Source organism: Pogona vitticeps, chromosome 2 (assembly GCF_051106095.1).
Source record: "Pogona vitticeps strain Pit_001003342236 chromosome 2, PviZW2.1, whole genome shotgun sequence".
Lineage (NCBI taxonomy): Eukaryota > Metazoa > Chordata > Lepidosauria > Squamata > Agamidae > Pogona > Pogona vitticeps.
Genome location: NC_135784.1, coordinates 19584255 through 19600893, shown reverse-complemented (window position 1 = coordinate 19600893; position 16639 = coordinate 19584255). Strand labels below are relative to the sequence as shown.

The window sequence follows — 16639 nt, the reverse complement described above, 5'->3', positions numbered from 1 at the left end:
AGTTCAGGATACATATTTTTCTCCTTCCTTTTTCTCATATTCTTCCCCGCAAAAGTGAGTTAGCGTTCTACGACCATAGAACACATTCATTCTGTTCCTCCTTCTACTTAGATCTCTCTCTCCCTCATTTTCCATTTCTGCAAATTTCAGCATTTTGCCAAGTTTGTTGATGTAAAAGGCTCAGAAATACGTACAGAAATACCAGGCTGCACAAGCAGCTTTCATGCCACTCTCTGAGATGATTGGGGGTTGGTGGGTTGTCTCTGTCCTTATTTGGTGGTTCAGGGAATGCACTCTGTAGCTGCTTTGGAGTCGTTCCCTCTCGTCTTGCGTTCAGCCATCTGGGGTCAATCCTGCCTCGAAAGGCAAATATTGGAATTGAACACCCACGACCCCCTGCTGTAAATGTTCTTCTCCTGATTTCAGGAAGAACCTGAGGTAAGTTAGTGGAATAATAATATCCGTTGTGGAGAAAATGGGGAAAGAGTTTATTTCCCCCTCTCTGCCCTGGAATAAGGGGGCGGGGTGGTGCTGCAGGCTAAACTGCAGAAGCCTTTGTGAGCTGCAGGATCAGAAGACCTGCAGTCGTAAGATCGAATCCAAATGACGGAGTGAGCTCCCATCGCTTTGTCCCAGCTCCTCACCAACCTAGCAGTTCGAAAGCATGCAAATGCAAGTAGATAAATAGGTACCACCTCAGTGAGAAGGTAAAATGGCGTTCCCTAGTCACGCTGGCCACGTGGCAATGGAAACTGTCTTCGGACAAGTGCTGGCTCTACGGCTTGAAAATGGGATGAGCACCACCCCCTAGAGTCGGACACAACTGGACTGAAAATGTCAAGGGGAACCTTTACCTTTACCTTTTTTGCCCTGGAATAATAGAACCCCTTCGGGCCACCCAATGTGGACGGTTTAAGGCAGAGAAAAGTGGGAATGGACTCACTGTCAAATTGGACTTGAGTCTCACCAGTGACTTGACTCAGGCTTTGTTTTTTTCAGTGACTCAGACTCTACTTAGAACCCACCTGCTCTCTCTCCCCCTTTTTTTCTGGGAGGAAAAAAACATGTTTTTAATAAGGACTCAGAGATGGGACTTGGTGCCAAAGGCTCAGACCCAAAGACTTGACAACATCCCTGGAAATGTACAGGAGAGAGTTAGTTAAACTGTGGAATTCACTGCCACATGATTTAGTGGCAGCTGCCCATTTAGATGCTTTTAAAAAGCACTTGGATCAGTTTGTGGATGCAAGGGCCATTAATCATCGTCTTAGGACTGCAGAGCTGGAAGGAACTCTATGGATCATCAAGTCCAGCCCCTGTCAAGGAGGCCCAGTGGGGGAAATCAAATTCCCACTTTTAGTTCCACAGCCAGGTGCCTAAACGACTGAGCTATCCATTAATGTCTACTGGCAGAGAGATCATTAGTAATCTTGACACCAAGGGCAGGTGGCCCTGTCTCCTCTCTGCTCTTCCCTGAGGCGTGGATGCGCCTCCTCCAAGAAAAAGAGGGGTGAATAGAGTATTCCCTCCCAAAGCAAGAGGAAGCCTATGGATTTGGAAAAAGAGAAGTGAATAGGGCCAGGAGGTGTGTCACTATTTTATTTTCACCAATATTTATTTATTTATTTATTTATTTATTTATTTATTTATTTATTTATTTATTTATTTATTTATTAAATTTATACCCCGCCCCTCTAGACCATGTCTACTCGGGGCAGCTTACAACATAAAAATCAATATATATATAATCATTAAAAATACAGTTACTATATTAATTAAAACAATTAATTTAAGAAAAAAAATTACCAAGATGGGTAAGATAAGGAGAGAAGAAATAAAAAGACTTAGCTGACTGGAGGGAAGGCCTGCCTAAATAGCCAAGTTTTTAACTGTCTTTTACAAACACCCAGCGAGGGTGCCAGCCGAATTTCTGTTGGGAGGGCATTCCACAGCCGAGGGGCCACTGCCGAGAAGGCCCGGTTTCTAGTTTTCTCCTTCCGAGCCTCTCTCGGCGTCAGGCCCCTCAGCCGTCCCTGTTGGCTATGGCGGGTGATTCGGGTAGATCTGGGTGGGAGAAGACGATCTGCCAAATATTGAGGTCCCAAACCGTTTAGGTTTACCTCTAGATTTTGGTGCTCCCTAAATTTTGGCGCCTCAGTTGCCCTGCCCCAGTGATGAGCCTGGTGACCAGTTTGGGTGGCTGCAGACCACCTCCAGGATGAGACACGACATGCCCCTCCCAAGTCATTTGCCAGGGGAACGTGAGGGTGCAGCCAAGGCCGGCTGGTGGCTGCCCAGGTTGGCTTCTGGTTAACACGATCCTTTCCAAAAACAAAATAGTGGACTCGGTGAGCCTCTCATGACATTCCACATGGCTGTCCTTAATCTTATTTTAATTTATGCCATTTATTATTATCAATCAAGGCAGCATTTATGTACTGCCTTGGAACAAAACTTTGGTGGATTCAGAAACCCATCCTGCTGCATCAAAGAGACACAAAGCAGGCTGGCGGAAAAGAATGAATAATTCCCCCTTAGTCCATTTTTCACACTTTTGCCCATGAAATGCAAGATGAGCGGATGCAGAACAAATATATATCCAGATACCATTTTAATTCAGCCTCCTAGGGCTGATGCACCATATTTCTCTGCCTGGAATGAAACAGTTTTAGAAGGGGCAGCTGTGAAAACATATCAGGCAAATGCTAAAGAAACAAAACAAGACAAAAGCATGTGGCACTTTAAAGACTACTATATTTTAATCTCTGGAAGATGAGTCATGGCAACTGGACTTCTTATTCTTATCAGATTGAAGAAGCTACTTGGATGAGTAGCGAAATGTTTCAACCGAATAATAAAGAAGTCCAGTTGCCAGGACTCAGCTTCTAGATAAACTCAAACCACCTGGATGACTGAGAACCTTCACAGAATTATACAGTATTTTTAATGTGAGCTTTCATGGACAAGTCCACTTTGTCAGAGATATGGAACAAAAAATCAAAAACCAAAAGAACCTCACCCCAAAATGTAAACTTCATCATTCCCTTATTTGGGGGGGGGGGTTGCCCTGGGACTGTGCAATTTGCCCAAGGCTGCATAGGCTGGATCTTTTCCCAGCACGGCCAGTGGAAGAATCGAACTCCCAATGTTTGGCTGGGCAGCCAGATATCTAAACCCCGCAGTCAGCCCACAGAGACAAGGCTGGAAAATTTTGCAGGCAACAGGAAAAGAGAAAGCCTGAGTAGGAGATGGATTGAGTGAATACCGCAGCCTTGAGCTGGAAAGACCTGGAGCAGGGCTGTTACTGATACAAACTCATTTCATAGGGTTGGTTGCCTTTGGTCAGGATGACTGGGTAGCCACCACAGACCCAAAGCCCGCCAAATTATTTTAACACTTGAGGCAGGAAATCCAGAGGTAGCTTGTGATCGCCCCTTAAATTTTGGGGTGAGTTTTTTTTCTCCTTAACACACAGTCCGCGGGGCACTCTCAAGAACCCTAGGCAGTCACAATACACGAACCCATGAAATACAAACAGTCAAGTGCTTTTTGCTGACACCCAAAAATCTGCCACCTGAGGACACTGCCTCAGGTTGGAGGCCAGCCCTGTATTCTTGAACTCAGGACAGGCTCTGTTTCGTCCCCTTTCTGGAGAAGGAGGCGGGAAAGCCTTTTCAAAATTCGCGAAGACCTCCAAAGATGGAATGTGTCCATGATTTAGTGCTAAGGTTCTTAACTTTTGTTACTCAAGTGTTTTTGAACTGCAACTCCCAGAAACACCAGCCAGCACAACTGGTGGTGAAGGCTTCTGGGAGCTGCAGTCCAAAACTCCCGAGTAACCCAAGGTTAAGAACCAGTGAGTGTGGTTCTTAACCTTTGTTACTCAGGTGTTTTTGAACTGCAACTCCCAGAAACCCCAGCCAGCAGAGCTGGTGGTGAAGGCTTCTGGGAGCTGCAGTCCAAAACTCCTGAGTAACCCAAGGTTAAGAACCAGTGAGTGTGGTTCTTAACCTTTGTTACTCAGGTGTTTTTGAACTGCAACTCCCAGAAACCCCAGCCAGCAGAGCTGGTGGTGAAGGCTTCTGGGAGTTGCAGTCCAAAAACATCTGAGTAACCCAAGGTTAACCAGTGATTTTAGGTGACTGAGAGCCCTCCGCTAAGGGTTAAAGCGACCAAGTTGGTGGTTGCTAGAGAGACCAGGGAGGAGAGAGAGAGAGTCCGTTCGAAGGCTTGCATGTTCCTTCCTGTTCCTGGAGGGGAGGAGAAAAGAGGTTAGTTGTAAAGGAGGAGGGCGGGAGGAGGGGGGGCGCGCGAGCAGGCGGTTTGCATTTTGTATGAACCTCCCGCTTCAAAGGGCTGTGCAGGAGGCACGCGAGGGGTGGGGGAGTCTCGTTGCAAAGGTGAGTTATTGCCCTCATGAATGGGGAGAAATTAATGCATCATTAATTATTTTAATGTCAGTAACTGATCTGTACAGGAGGGAAACTCGGGGGAAAAAAAGAAGAAAAGAAGAAGAAAAATTAATTCGCTGGCTTCTTTCCTTCATCATCACCCCCACCAGCATCATTCACAAGATCATCATCACCATCATCCGTCTCCCTTTCACTCCATGAAGGACAGACAGTGGGATTGACTTCTGAGTGGATCGTGCCTGAAACTGGTTCGGAACAATGCAAGCCTGGGTCGGGTCGTGGCAGAAGTCAATCCCACTGTGTCAAAAGGTGTGTGTGTGTGTGTGTGTGTGTGTGTGTGTGTGTGCTTCTGGGTAACGGGACTCAGGATCGTTACTTTAAGAGTCCCGAGTTCTGCCCGTTAGGAGTCAAACGAGGTACAGTGGTTAGACCAGCCCTCTTCAAACTGGTGGCTTTCAGGGGTGTTGGGACTACAAACGCTATCATTCCCAGCCAGAACCCACAGACACTTTGGAGAAGGCTGGTGTAGAGAGTGTGGAAAGAGCTGGGTTCAAGTTCCACCTCAGGCTTCAGGGCACACCCAGTGAGACTGAAGGTTGATCACAGTTATATCTCTATCTGATCTACCTCACAGGGGGTGGATAAAACAAGATCAGGGGATGAGTCCGCCTATGCTGCTTGGAGAAAGGGCAGCATGAATGGAATCAATGAATAAATTAAATCTGGCGAAGCATATTTATTGGCTTGACACTTTGATCTGAGATAATTTGAGTTGGGATGTTACCTCTGAAGCTCATTGAGTGCCTTGCAGCCTCAAGCCTCACAACTATAATAATGGGCTAAAAATAATATCGACTGTCAAGAGCGTGAAATAGGCAATATACAATATATGGAAAGTTAAGTAGTTTTCTTTCCAGAAATTCCTTTATCTTTGTAGCCTTGGGGCAGATATGTATTAGGGTCCAGCTGGCTTCTGGATTTACGTTCTGGTTGCTGTGTCTTTTAGGGCTAGGAATCTTCTATTGTTCTTTAAAATTGCACGTGTCCGACTGATGATGATCAGCCATGAACTGCAGTTGAAAGACACAAGTGCAATAAATAGATGAATTAAAAGGCATTTGATCCACCCTCTGTGTCCTTTTCTAGAAGAAGGACTGGATCTACCCCATCGTTTTTCACTACTTTGTGAGCAGCCTGGGGAACATCCATTTGCACTTAAAATGCAGGATATATATGTGTCACGCACCCCCAGTTCCCTTGTTTGTTGTTCTACACACCCAAGTTCCCTTTTGGGCACGACATGTACTTTTCACCCTTTTTCGCTGCCAGTTTGCTTTTGAAAGTGAAAAGCGAAAAGTTTGCTTTTCACCGACTATTAGATCAGTGTTGTCAAATATAACAATGTTTGGTTGTTGTGGGTTTGTCGGGCTCTTTGGCCGTGGTCTGAAGGTTGTTCTTCCTAACGTTTCGCCAGCCTCTGTGGCCGGCATCTTCAGAGGACAGCACAATAACAATGTTTATTTATGGGTTTGTAGGTAAATCAGATAAAGGAAATCATGGATGGGCTTTTATTATTCATTCAATAAACGTTGCTTTGATTACATTTATGTTTGCTTATGTAGATTCACTTTAATCATGGTATTACTATATTCAACTATTTATTTATTTCTTAGCATTTTAAACTCTTTCCAATCTCAATTACACCAACTTTCCAAGTTCTTGTTTTCTATCCTTCCCTAACTATTCCTCTTAACTTTTTCAATCTCTCTCTAGATATCTCTGTCTCATCTTCTCTCTAACTGTCCAACTCCCTAACTGCTCTAACTGTCATTTTTCCCCCTCTTAGTTCCGTTAGTTCTGCTCCTCCTGTCCTGTCATAGGCTCCCACACCAGAGCTCTAACCTGACGGACAGGAGTGATGTGTGAGCTGTCCGTCACAATATGTAATTAAATTGTACTTAAAATATCCTTTAGTATATTTTAGATCCCTCAATATGAGAGGGGTAGATTGCAGAAAGGAAGCCATGGCCTTCAGCTTGCGTAACCTGATAGCATCTTTTGGAAGCCATTAATCCATCAACAACAACAACAACAACTGCTGTCTAGATATAAAGTTTTTGGTCATGAAGGCTTCTGGGAATTGCAGCTCAAGAATTATTGGGTTACCCAAGGATGGGAAGCACAGCATTAAAGCCCGGTGCTTCTCCACAGACCATTTAACTCAATGGAAAAGTAAATTATGCTCTCTTTTTTTGTCACACAGATTTGTGTAGCAAAAGGTGGGCCCCGACCATAACCTTCTTGGCCCACCACTGTTGATTTTGGCTACCTGACCCAAAAACGACAAGGGGTCGGCACTGAGGCGGAAGCGATCTGAGCAAGAAGGAATGGCTTCGAGGGAGGATGAAGAGGTGGCTGTCCCGTTGGGTTTCCGGGAATACTTTCCCATGGAACAAGCCAGCGAGAAAATGGCGGAGCCGAGCCCCCCAAGTCCTCAACATGTTTCGAGGGGAACCGGAATGAGCAACAACATAGACCTGGTTAAAGATGAAGCTATTACAGTATGTAAACGAGAACCCACCATGGAGATGATAGAAATGGCTCCTTTGGAACCAGAACAGCCCCTGCTCCCGGACCCCCCACGCTGGGACGATATATTTCTGACTTCTGTTGAAAAGGCAGTCAATACTGAGCCAGGGAAATGGATGTCCCCGCTCATCACAGGACTCATAGAGGAAGGGCAGAGATTTGAGGAAAGAGACGTGGGGGATTATGGGAAGGTGAAGGCGGCCATCTTGCGGGTGGACGCGATCAGCACTGAGGTCCAGCGGCAGCACTTCCGGCGTTTTCAGTACCGAGAAGCCGACGGGCCTCGCGAAGCCTGCAGCCGGCTTTGGTTCCTCTGCCACCGATGGCTGAAACCAGAGAGACACTCCAAGGAGCAGATCCTGGAGTTGTTGATCCTGGAGCAGTTCCTGGCCATCCTGCCCCAAGAGATCCAGAGCTGGGTCAAAGATGGCTGCCCGGAGACCTGCGCTCAGGCAGTGACGTTGGCAGAGGATTTCCTCCTGAAGCAACAAGAAGCTGAGAGGCCAGCACAGCAGGTGAGATCTTTCTGGCCTAGGAGGTATAGTTCCAGTCAGGGATCTAGCATAGTTGCCAGATTCCTATATTGACTAAGTAATCTCTTTAAGATTGTCTTTCAGCTATAATAATAATAATGTGCTGTCAAGTCATTTCTGACTGACGGCCACCCTTTTCAGGGTTTTCCAGGTATACTCAGAAGTGGTTGCCCCTTCCCTTCCTCTAGGGAGGAGACTTGGGACTGTGCAGCTCGCCCAAGGCTACATAGGTTGGCTCTACTCGCAGGAGGCTCAGTGGGGGAATCAGACTCCCCGCCTCTGGCTCCACAGCCAGATGCCCAAACCACTGAGCTATCCAGCCAACTCTCCCAACTGCACTGGTGCCTTGCAAGACTAATTTAATTCATTCCGCAGTTAATGTTGTTTTGCGAAAAATTCATCTTGCGAAATGTGTTTTCCCATAGGAATGCATTGAAATCTAATTAATGCGTTCCTATGGGCAAAACAAGTCAGAACAAAGTCACATTTGGTTTACAAAGGGTTTATTAAGTGCTCTTTAAAGCCATATATATTTTCAATCAAAAAACTTTAACTTTTTAAACATCATAGAAAAACATTTAAAAATCAGCAAACACGAGGCAGGAACAAAAAATGGAAAACATTCGTCTTGTGAAGCACAGCCATAGGAACATTTGTCTTGCAGGTCATCAACCCCCATCGCCAAAACCATTCATCTTGCGAGTTTTTTGTCCTGCGAGGCATTTGTCTTGTGAGGCACCACTGTATATAATTCTGTAAGAAAACCTCGTGGCACCTTAAAGACAAACTAATTTTATTTGTCATTGACATTTTGTGAACTACAACCCACTTCATTACATGCACAGAGTGTCACCTGAAGTAGGTGCATATTTATACCAAAGCTTGGAAATAACTAATTACAGGTAACACAGTTATTTGTAACATGGTTGTCTGTAGTTACTTTTTAGGGTAACGATTGCGTAGTGAACCTACGTTTGAAAACGAGGATAACAAGTAGGATCAGAGTTACTTTGTGTAATGAGTAACAGATCCTAATTTGTTGTGCACAAGGTAAGAAGGGAAAAGGAGTATTAATGCTTCTCTCAGTAGCGGAGTAAACATTATGTAGACATGTGGGCTGTTGGTCCCACTGTATAGCAAATAATAATAATCATCTGCCATCAAGTGAATTCTGACTTACGGCAACCCTTCTCAGGGTTTTCCAGGTAGAGAATACACAGGAGTGTTTTTTTTCATTCCCTTTTGGGGTGTCCCAGGACTGTGCAGCTTGCCCAAGGCCAGCCAGGCTGGCTCTACTCACAGGAGGCCCAGTCGGACTGCTCCCAACCTCTGGCTCTGCAGCCGGGTATCTAAAGGACTGAGGTATCCAACTAGCTATAAAGGAAGTAGAAGCAGTTAAAACAAACAACAAATAATTATTCTATTCAAGGTAAAGGTTCCCCTTGACAATTTTTGTACAGTCGTGTTCGACTTTAGGGGGTGGTGCTCATCCCCGTTTCCAAGCCATAGAGCCAGCGTTTTTGTCAGAAGACAATTTTCCATGGTCACATGGCCAGTGCGACTTAGACATGGAATGTTGATACCTTCCCACCGAGGTGGTCCCTATTTATCTACTTGCATTTGCATGCTTTCGAACCGCTAGGTTGGCGGGAGCTGGGACAAGCGACGGGCGCTCACTCCATCGCGTGGATTCGATCTTATGACTGCTTGGTCTTCTGACCCTGCAGCACAGGCTTCTGCGGTTTTAGCCCGCAGCGCCACCACGTCCCTATATTCAAGGTAGAAGAGTTTAAACCCTTTGTTTAAAGGAAGTAGAAGCAGTTAAAACAAACAACAGATGATTATTATATTCAAGGTAGAAGAGTTTAAACCCTTTGTTGTTGTTTAGTCGTGTCCGACTCGTGCCAGGCCCTCCTGTCTTCCACTGCCTCCCGGAGTTGGGTCAAATTCATTCTAGTAGCTTCGATGACACTGTCCAACCATCACGTCCTCTGTTGTCCCCTTCTCCTCTTGCCTTCACACTTTCCAAACATCAAGGTCTTTTCCAAGGAGTCTTCTCTTCTCATGAGATGGCCAAAGTATTGGAGCCTCAGCTTCAGGATCTAGTTTAAACCCTAGTTCTAACTAAATAAACATAGAAGGCACCCAGAAAAGGGCAAAAGGAGGAGAAGCGGGATGGACAGAGCAGACCTGTGCATATCGGTCTAACGAGAGACAAAGCAGGGAACAGAGGTCACCGAGTCTCTCCCTTCCTGACCCATAGATGCTCCTTTTGGTCAACTGGGCTGGATAAGTGCTACGTGGTGGTGCTTGGGGGGCTTTCAGGCCAACAGTTACTTCCAACGGTTACTTTTAAAGGGTACTTTGGTTGGCTGGTTCAGTGGTTTAGATCTCTGGCTACGGAGCCAGTGGTTGGGAGTTCAGTTCCCCCACTGTGCCTCTGGGGAAGTAAAGCCAGTCTGGGTGGCCTTGGGCCAGCTGCACAGTCCTAGAAATACTCCCATAGGAAGGGAAGGGTACTCTCTACCTTGAAAAGGGTCACCGTAAGTTAGAACTGACCCGGGGGGCCACCAATTATTCTTTTAAGTCATTTTTAGATTTATCGCAACAGGATGTTTTACAAACTAGAGATGTACGTAGGCTGAGGAGGCAAATTAATTGAAAGTAAAAAGCAGCCCAACCTATACTGTAACAAGGTACTTTTTCAGTGATGGAACAAGTAAAAGCAATGAGGTGCTTTTCAAACGCAGTATTGTACTGTGTAACAGCCACATGCTACCTTTAAAGTCACTTTCCATGCTTTAGTTTGTACAGATGGGGGGGGGGGAAGCAAAGCCTGCCGTGTATACAGTGGTGCCTCGCTTAATGATTGCCCCACATTACGACAAATCCGCAAAACGATGGTCTAAATGGGGGAATTTTGCTTAGCGATGATCAGTTCCCTGCTTCGGGAACCGATTTTTGCTTTACGATGATCGAAAACAGCTGATCGTCGGGTTTTCAAAATGGCCACCAGGTGCTTAAAATGGCTCCCCGCTGTGTTTTAGGATTGATTCCTCGCTATACAGGCAGCGAAAATGGCTGCCGTATGGAGGATCTTCGCTGGACAGTGAGTTTTTACCCCATTGGAACACATTGAACGGGTTTCAATGCGTTTCAATGGGGTTTTTAATTTCGCTTTACGATGTTTTCGCTTAACGGCGATTTTCTTGGAACGGATTATCGTTGTTAAGCTAGGCACCACTGTATACCGTCCCATAGTGCTTAAAGCACTCTCTGGGCAATTTACAAGTTAATTATGCAGGCTGCGCAGGGAAATCAGAATGCAAAAGGTCTGAATGTTGAGGATTCCCTGTCATTGTTTAACCAACCTTTCTTCGGAGGCGAGAAGGACGTCTGAGCCCAGATAAGCAGATTCCACACGTCTTCAGGGATGAAGTGCATCTGTCCAATCGAAATACAGGTGACAGAGTTTAAACCTTGCTGACTAAGGGATTCTGGGATTGGTAGTCCAGAGAAATCTAACCTTTCTGTTTTCTAATCCTTTGTTACTTTTAGGTGCCAGGATTGTTTGAAGAGACTGAAGGTTGCTCCCCAAATGGGGACGAAGCTCCATCAGACGGTGACCAAGGGAGGACGTCTCTCGAGGTCAAGCAGGAACGTCCTGTGAACAATACCAGCTTAGGTAAAGTGCTCCATCTGTTATAAATGTTACGTTTCCTTGCAATACGTTTTTTTCATATTTAAAGTTGAAATCCAGAGAACCCTTGAATGGCAAAGAGGTATCTCGGAGATACATGCTCTTTGGTTTTTGAGCCAGTTGGGAGAGAGGGGTGTCAGAGGGGAGCAGCCCTCCAGGGTCTGGGGGAGGAAAAGCAATGGCCCCAGAACCTCGGAAATTGCTCACCCCTCAGTTACGAGGTCCGATGCTGAGCTCCCAGAGCAACTCACGGGACTAATATCTTTTTGGTAGCATGTCATCTCTCCTGTAAAGGGTCCCGTGACTGAACTGCTGGATAGCTCTGTGGTTTGGGTCTCTGGCTGTGAAGCCAGAGGTTGGGAGTTTGATTCCCCGCTTCTGCCTCCTCGGCAGGGGTTGGACTAGATGATCCACAGGGTCCCTTTCCGCTCGGCAGTTCTAAGGTGGTTAAAATGACTCTCTTGTTATACAGCAAGCTGGATGCAGGGATATACATCAAAGAATCATTGCAGGGGAGGTTCAGGGGAGGGGTCACCCAATAAAGGAAGCCACGGCTTTCGATTTGCAGGAGCTGAGCAAGGTTGTGAATTATAAGACTTTTTGGACATCACCCGTACATAGGATTGCCCTAAGTTGGAGGCAGCCTTGACGGTATGTAACGACAACAGGTCAGTGGTGGAGCGCCTGTCTTTTAAGTAGCAACCTCCAGGCTTCCTTCCTCTCTAGTACCTCCAGTTTACCTAAGGATTAGGTGAGCAGATGATGGCAGCTGGTGGGTTAGTTTGATCCTGACATATTAGCAAGTTCAGTTCAAAATCCTGTGGCAAGTGAACTTTGGCGGAGAAGCAAAAGAGCTTAATAATCCTGCATAATGTGCCGGTAATATTTATCATTTGAAAAATGTTTACCCTGTCTTTCTCTTTAAAGAGGACCAAGGGCAGCTTACATCATTAAAATATAGCATTTAAAAGCTAAAAACAGTATGCAAGTATACAAACAGTAAGTATACAAATACTAAGAAGGATCAAACAAACACTGGAGTAAAAAAAAAGGATAATCAGGGGAGAATCTTGGTTCCCCGACCTTCATGGGTCCATTTGGTGGACACCTGGGAAAGGGGTCTTCTCCGTGGCTGCTCCCAGCCTCTGGAACTCCCTCCCACTGGAAGCCAAGCTGGCCCCATCTTTGCTTGTCACTTCAAGCAAGCTTTCAGTGACTGGCTTCCTGACTAGGGTTTTTAAATAGATTATTGTGTCTTTACTGCCTTGAATGTGTTTTTGGTGTTGTTTTTGTTTATCATTTTTTGGTGTGGTGTTTGTTTGTTAGTATTTCTATACTTAACTGTTTTTAGCGTTATATGTTGTCTTTGAAAGATGTAAACTCCCCTGGGTACTTTTTAAGGAGAAAGGCAGCGTAAAAATATATGAAAGAAATTAAAAAAGAAATGACAGCCACATGGGGATGGACAGAGGCATGGATTTAAAACATTGACAGCCTGCCCTATCTTGCAAGATCTCAAGAGCAGGTGACTGAGCTGTGTAAGATGATTTAAAAACGTAAAATATTTAAAACAGTTTAACATTAAAACTGTTTGAAATATGTACAATTAGAACATTAAACCATTGCATTAAAACCTGCGCAGGCCAAGATCTTCAGCCCTGCAAAACATCTGGTAAATAAGCATGTTTCGACTTGGCATTGAAATGGTGCCAGTGTCAATGCCAATCAAGCCTTTTAGAGGAGAAAGCTATTTTAGCATCTGCACTGAAGAATCATTTACTTTGTCTTATGTAATGCGTATTGCCACAATATCCTCTGGTTGAAACTGAGCTGCATAATTTACACTGTGTAAGGCTGATAATGTTATTGCCTATGAGATATACAATATATAAAATTAAAATTTCCGATTCTAACCTCTCCCGAAGGTCTTGAACCCCCTCTTGGGGGTTCCTTTTCTTATAGGGAAAATGTTGGGGGCCATGAAGCAGTAGAAGCAGTCTTTATTTTACGGACATTGCCACCAGAATGACTGTATCTGTGAGGGTGATTTTTGGAAATTAAAGACCTCTCCCCGATTCTGTTTCCCACCAACCCATGACAAAACGGATCCCAAAGGAGCCTCAGAACATTTTGTGGGTGGGTAATCAGAAAAATTTAATTTCAAAAAAAAAGTGCTAATGACATCAACAGCCTTAAGCAGCTTAAGTTACAGCTACAGGATTTCAGTCACTGCACACAGGATCTGTTTATAAATGATACACCTGGCGGCCTACCCAGGGAGACTGGTGATACTCATCCTCTTCTGTTTTCTTCAGGGGTTTTCCCTGTTCCCTCAGATAATCTTCACAAGAGTGAGAACGATGTGGAGAGTCCGGAGCTGCAGAAAAGCGATCACGAGGAAACGCATGGGCCGTCGGGGGACGTTACTGGAGACATGTTTCCCCTCTTTTGTGGGCAAGGAGATGCATCTGAAAGTCATCAGAAACTAGAGAAACCGCCAAAAAAGCCTCTGAGGAAAAGAGTCCAAAAAACTATTCCATTGATGGGTGGCTATGAAGATCTCCCAATGACTGCAACGGAAAAAAACCCCAGTGATGGTGAGGTGCCCATGAAAGTATGTGAAGAAACGTTCAGCCCAGGTTCCGACGCGGCAGGAGAGAAAATTCACAAGTGCCCCGTGTGCGGCAAGTGCTTCAGCCTCCGCTCACGGCTGATCGTCCACGAGAGAACCCACACGGGGGAGAAACCCTACACGTGCTCCGATTGCGGGAGAAGCTTCAGCGTGAGCTCGAGTCTCATTGCTCATCGGAGGACTCACACAGGAGAGAAGCCCTACAAATGCACTCATTGTGCGAAAAGCTTCAGCGTGAAGTCAGGTTTGATTGCTCACGAGCGAACCCATACTGGAGAGAAGCCGTACAAATGCTTGTACTGCAGTAAGAGCTTCCGTCGCAATTCGGGCCTGGTTAGTCACCAGAGAATCCACACCGGGGACAAGCCGTACCAGTGCTCGGTGTGTGAGAAGAGCTTCAGCGATATCTCGAATCTCATAACGCATCACCGGATCCACACAGGGGAGAAGCCGTATAAGTGTTTGGAGTGTGGCAAAAGCTTCAGCCAGAGCTCGTATCTCAACAGCCACCAGCGAATCCATACAGGAGAAAAGCCGTACGAATGTTCGGAATGTGGGAAAACCTTTAGTGTGAGCTCACGCCTTAGGAAGCACCAGAGGAGCCACACAGGGGAGAGACCGTTTGTATGTCTGGACTGTGGCAAAACTTTCAGCGAAAGCTCGGATCTCCTTGCCCACGAGAGAGCCCACACTGGGGAGAAGCCCTATCGGTGTTCGTTCTGTGGGAAGAGCTTCTTGCGCAGCTCCGAGGTGGTGAGCCATGAGAGAATCCACACCGGTGAGAAACCGTATCACTGTGGGGAGTGTGGGAAAAGCTTCAGCGTGAGCTCACGCCTTAGCGCCCACCGGAGAATCCACACAGGAGAAAAGCCTTTTCAGTGTATGGTGTGCGAGAGGAGCTTCAGTTACAAATCACACCTCATCACGCATCAGAGGATCCACACGGGGGAGAAACCCTTCCAGTGCTCCGTCTGTGGGAAGAGTTTCCGTGGCAGCTCCAGCCTCGTGGCTCACGAGAGGACACACACAGGGGAGAAGCCTTACCGATGCTTAGACTGTGGAAAAAGCTTTACACAGAGCTCTAACCTCATTAGCCATCAGAGAATCCACACAGAAGGTCATTCCTGAAGATTCAGTCTGACAAACCTCAGAAGAGACTAAGCAATTCTCCTTACTTCCTGTTTTCTTAATAGGACTCGGTTCTTTGTTAGTGGCTGCTCTTCCGTTCTCTGGAAGGACCATTTTTGAGCACTTGTGCAATAGCAATTAAATCTCTCTACCCCCCAACCCGCCCCAGAACAAGCCACCAACATAAACCAGTTTTAAAACAAATAGGGGTTTTATCATTCCCTCCAAACTGAAACGGGTGGAACTTAGTAACTGCGGATCAATTGCTCCACAGAGATTGATGAATTGAGTACACATCAAAATGCAGATGGATAAATTCGTTTCTTAAATGCCTCACCTGGCTGTAGGCCAGACCTTTGGACGTTTTCCCTCCTTTTTTTTTCACTCTGCAAGTAAGAGCGCCACCTCCAGGTTGAAACAGGACGGTTGAGAGTGCAAAAGAAGCCCTAAAAATCAGCCAAGAGAGATCTGAGCTTTCGAATCTAAACCTGACCGCTTTGCCTTGTATTTCTGGGTTACCTGCACAATGATAAGAATTCGAATGGTCGAATCCCACTTTGAAAAGGGACCAATTCTGTCCAGCGGGAAGCAAAGCACTCTTGCGAAAAAGTTGCAAGCAGAACTTAGAATCTCTTGAGGGCTATCAGCTTCCCAGCAGTGAGATGCCATAAAGCTGGAGACTGGGGTAGGGGTGGGGACGTGGAACCTGTAGTTTCATTTCATAACCTTAACTCTAGAAATTCCAATTTGTTGTCCCTCTCCCAAATCTACAGCCTTGGGTTTTAAGATATTGTATATGTATGGCTTAGGTTCCAATGTGGATGATCCCTAGAGGGCCTGAAAGACAGTGGAAAGCAGAAATACATCTTTAGGTTCTTTTTTAAAATATGTTTTCCCTTCCTTTGTTCTTAACTAACCAAAAAGCAAGTTTGTCAAATCTACAGAGTCACTTGGTAAATCTTGACTTGGGAATGTACCATGTTAGTCTGCACCAGAATAAGTCTTAACAGGGAAGAATATTGCCCAAAATGCGAAACAAACAAACAAACAAAACATTAAAAAATATCCTCGGCGGTAGATAAATGACATGTAAGGGCATAACAGCCAGTTTGAGGCTGTCTTCTTGATCCACATATAGGTTTACCCCCCATTCTCCCACCTCGAGAAGTATACAAGCATATGGGTTCTTCCCCCCCTTTCCAGCTGGAAGTGGTAGAGTCCAAAATGGCATTATTCATGGGTTTTGCTGATCGTATAACCTGGTCAAAATATAGGAATGGGAAGGTGGGTGCTTTAAAACAAACAAAAAATAGACATGGAGGATTTAGTTTAGGTTGGGATGCTTTGTTGAGCAAGCCTAGGGAAAATGAGGTGGAGTGGAATCGCAGATCTGGAAGAAGTTAATGTATGGAAGGAGGAATCTTTCATCGAGGGAGTTTCTATGTGAATATTTATTTTAAAAATTATTTGGGTTTTTTTTTTTTGCCTGAAACTGGTGCAAACATGCAAACAGGATGTGGCCAAAGATATTTTGCTGCCTGAGGGAAAGGGCAAAAGTTCTTCCCTATCTGATTTCCTGTCCAGATGTTGACCGGATGTTCACTGTTGAATCCATAGCAAGAGTCATTCTACAATGAAGCGAAGG

General features: G+C 45.5%; 1 protein-coding gene across 2 annotated transcripts; it reads left to right on the top strand.

The window, feature by feature from the left end:
• Positions 1-4208: 4208 nt before the first annotated feature.
• LOC110070279 (uncharacterized) lies at positions 4209-15880 on the top strand. 2 transcript variants are annotated; one of them, XM_072988295.2, is made up of 4 exons: positions 4209-4271; positions 6676-7516; positions 11093-11219; positions 13550-15880. In XM_072988295.2, the coding sequence occupies exons 2-4, from the start codon at positions 6800-6802 to the stop codon at positions 14992-14994; spliced, it is 2289 nt and encodes a 762-aa protein (XP_072844396.2). In that variant the 5' UTR covers positions 4209-4271; positions 6676-6799; the 3' UTR covers positions 14995-15880. The 2 variants fall into 2 exon arrangements, with proteins under 2 accessions (XP_072844396.2, XP_020633607.3); XM_020777948.3 differs by having other exon boundaries at positions 4253-4400.
• The last annotated feature ends 759 nt before the right edge of the window (positions 15881-16639 follow it).

What these genes read in the sequence shown, in the direction of transcription:
- LOC110070279 (XM_072988295.2), top strand. Translation starts at nt 6,800, where the DNA reads ATGGCTTCGAGGGAGGATGAAGAGGTGGCTGTCCCGTTGGGTTTCCGG. An exon ending in CTGAGAGGCCAGCACAGCAG is followed by an intron (nt 7,517 to 11,092) that starts GTGAGATCTTTC and finishes TGTTACTTTTAG; the next exon opens with GTGCCAGGATTGTTTGAAGA. An exon ending in TGTGAACAATACCAGCTTAG is followed by an intron (nt 11,220 to 13,549) that starts GTAAAGTGCTCC and finishes TGTTTTCTTCAG; the next exon opens with GGGTTTTCCCTGTTCCCTCA.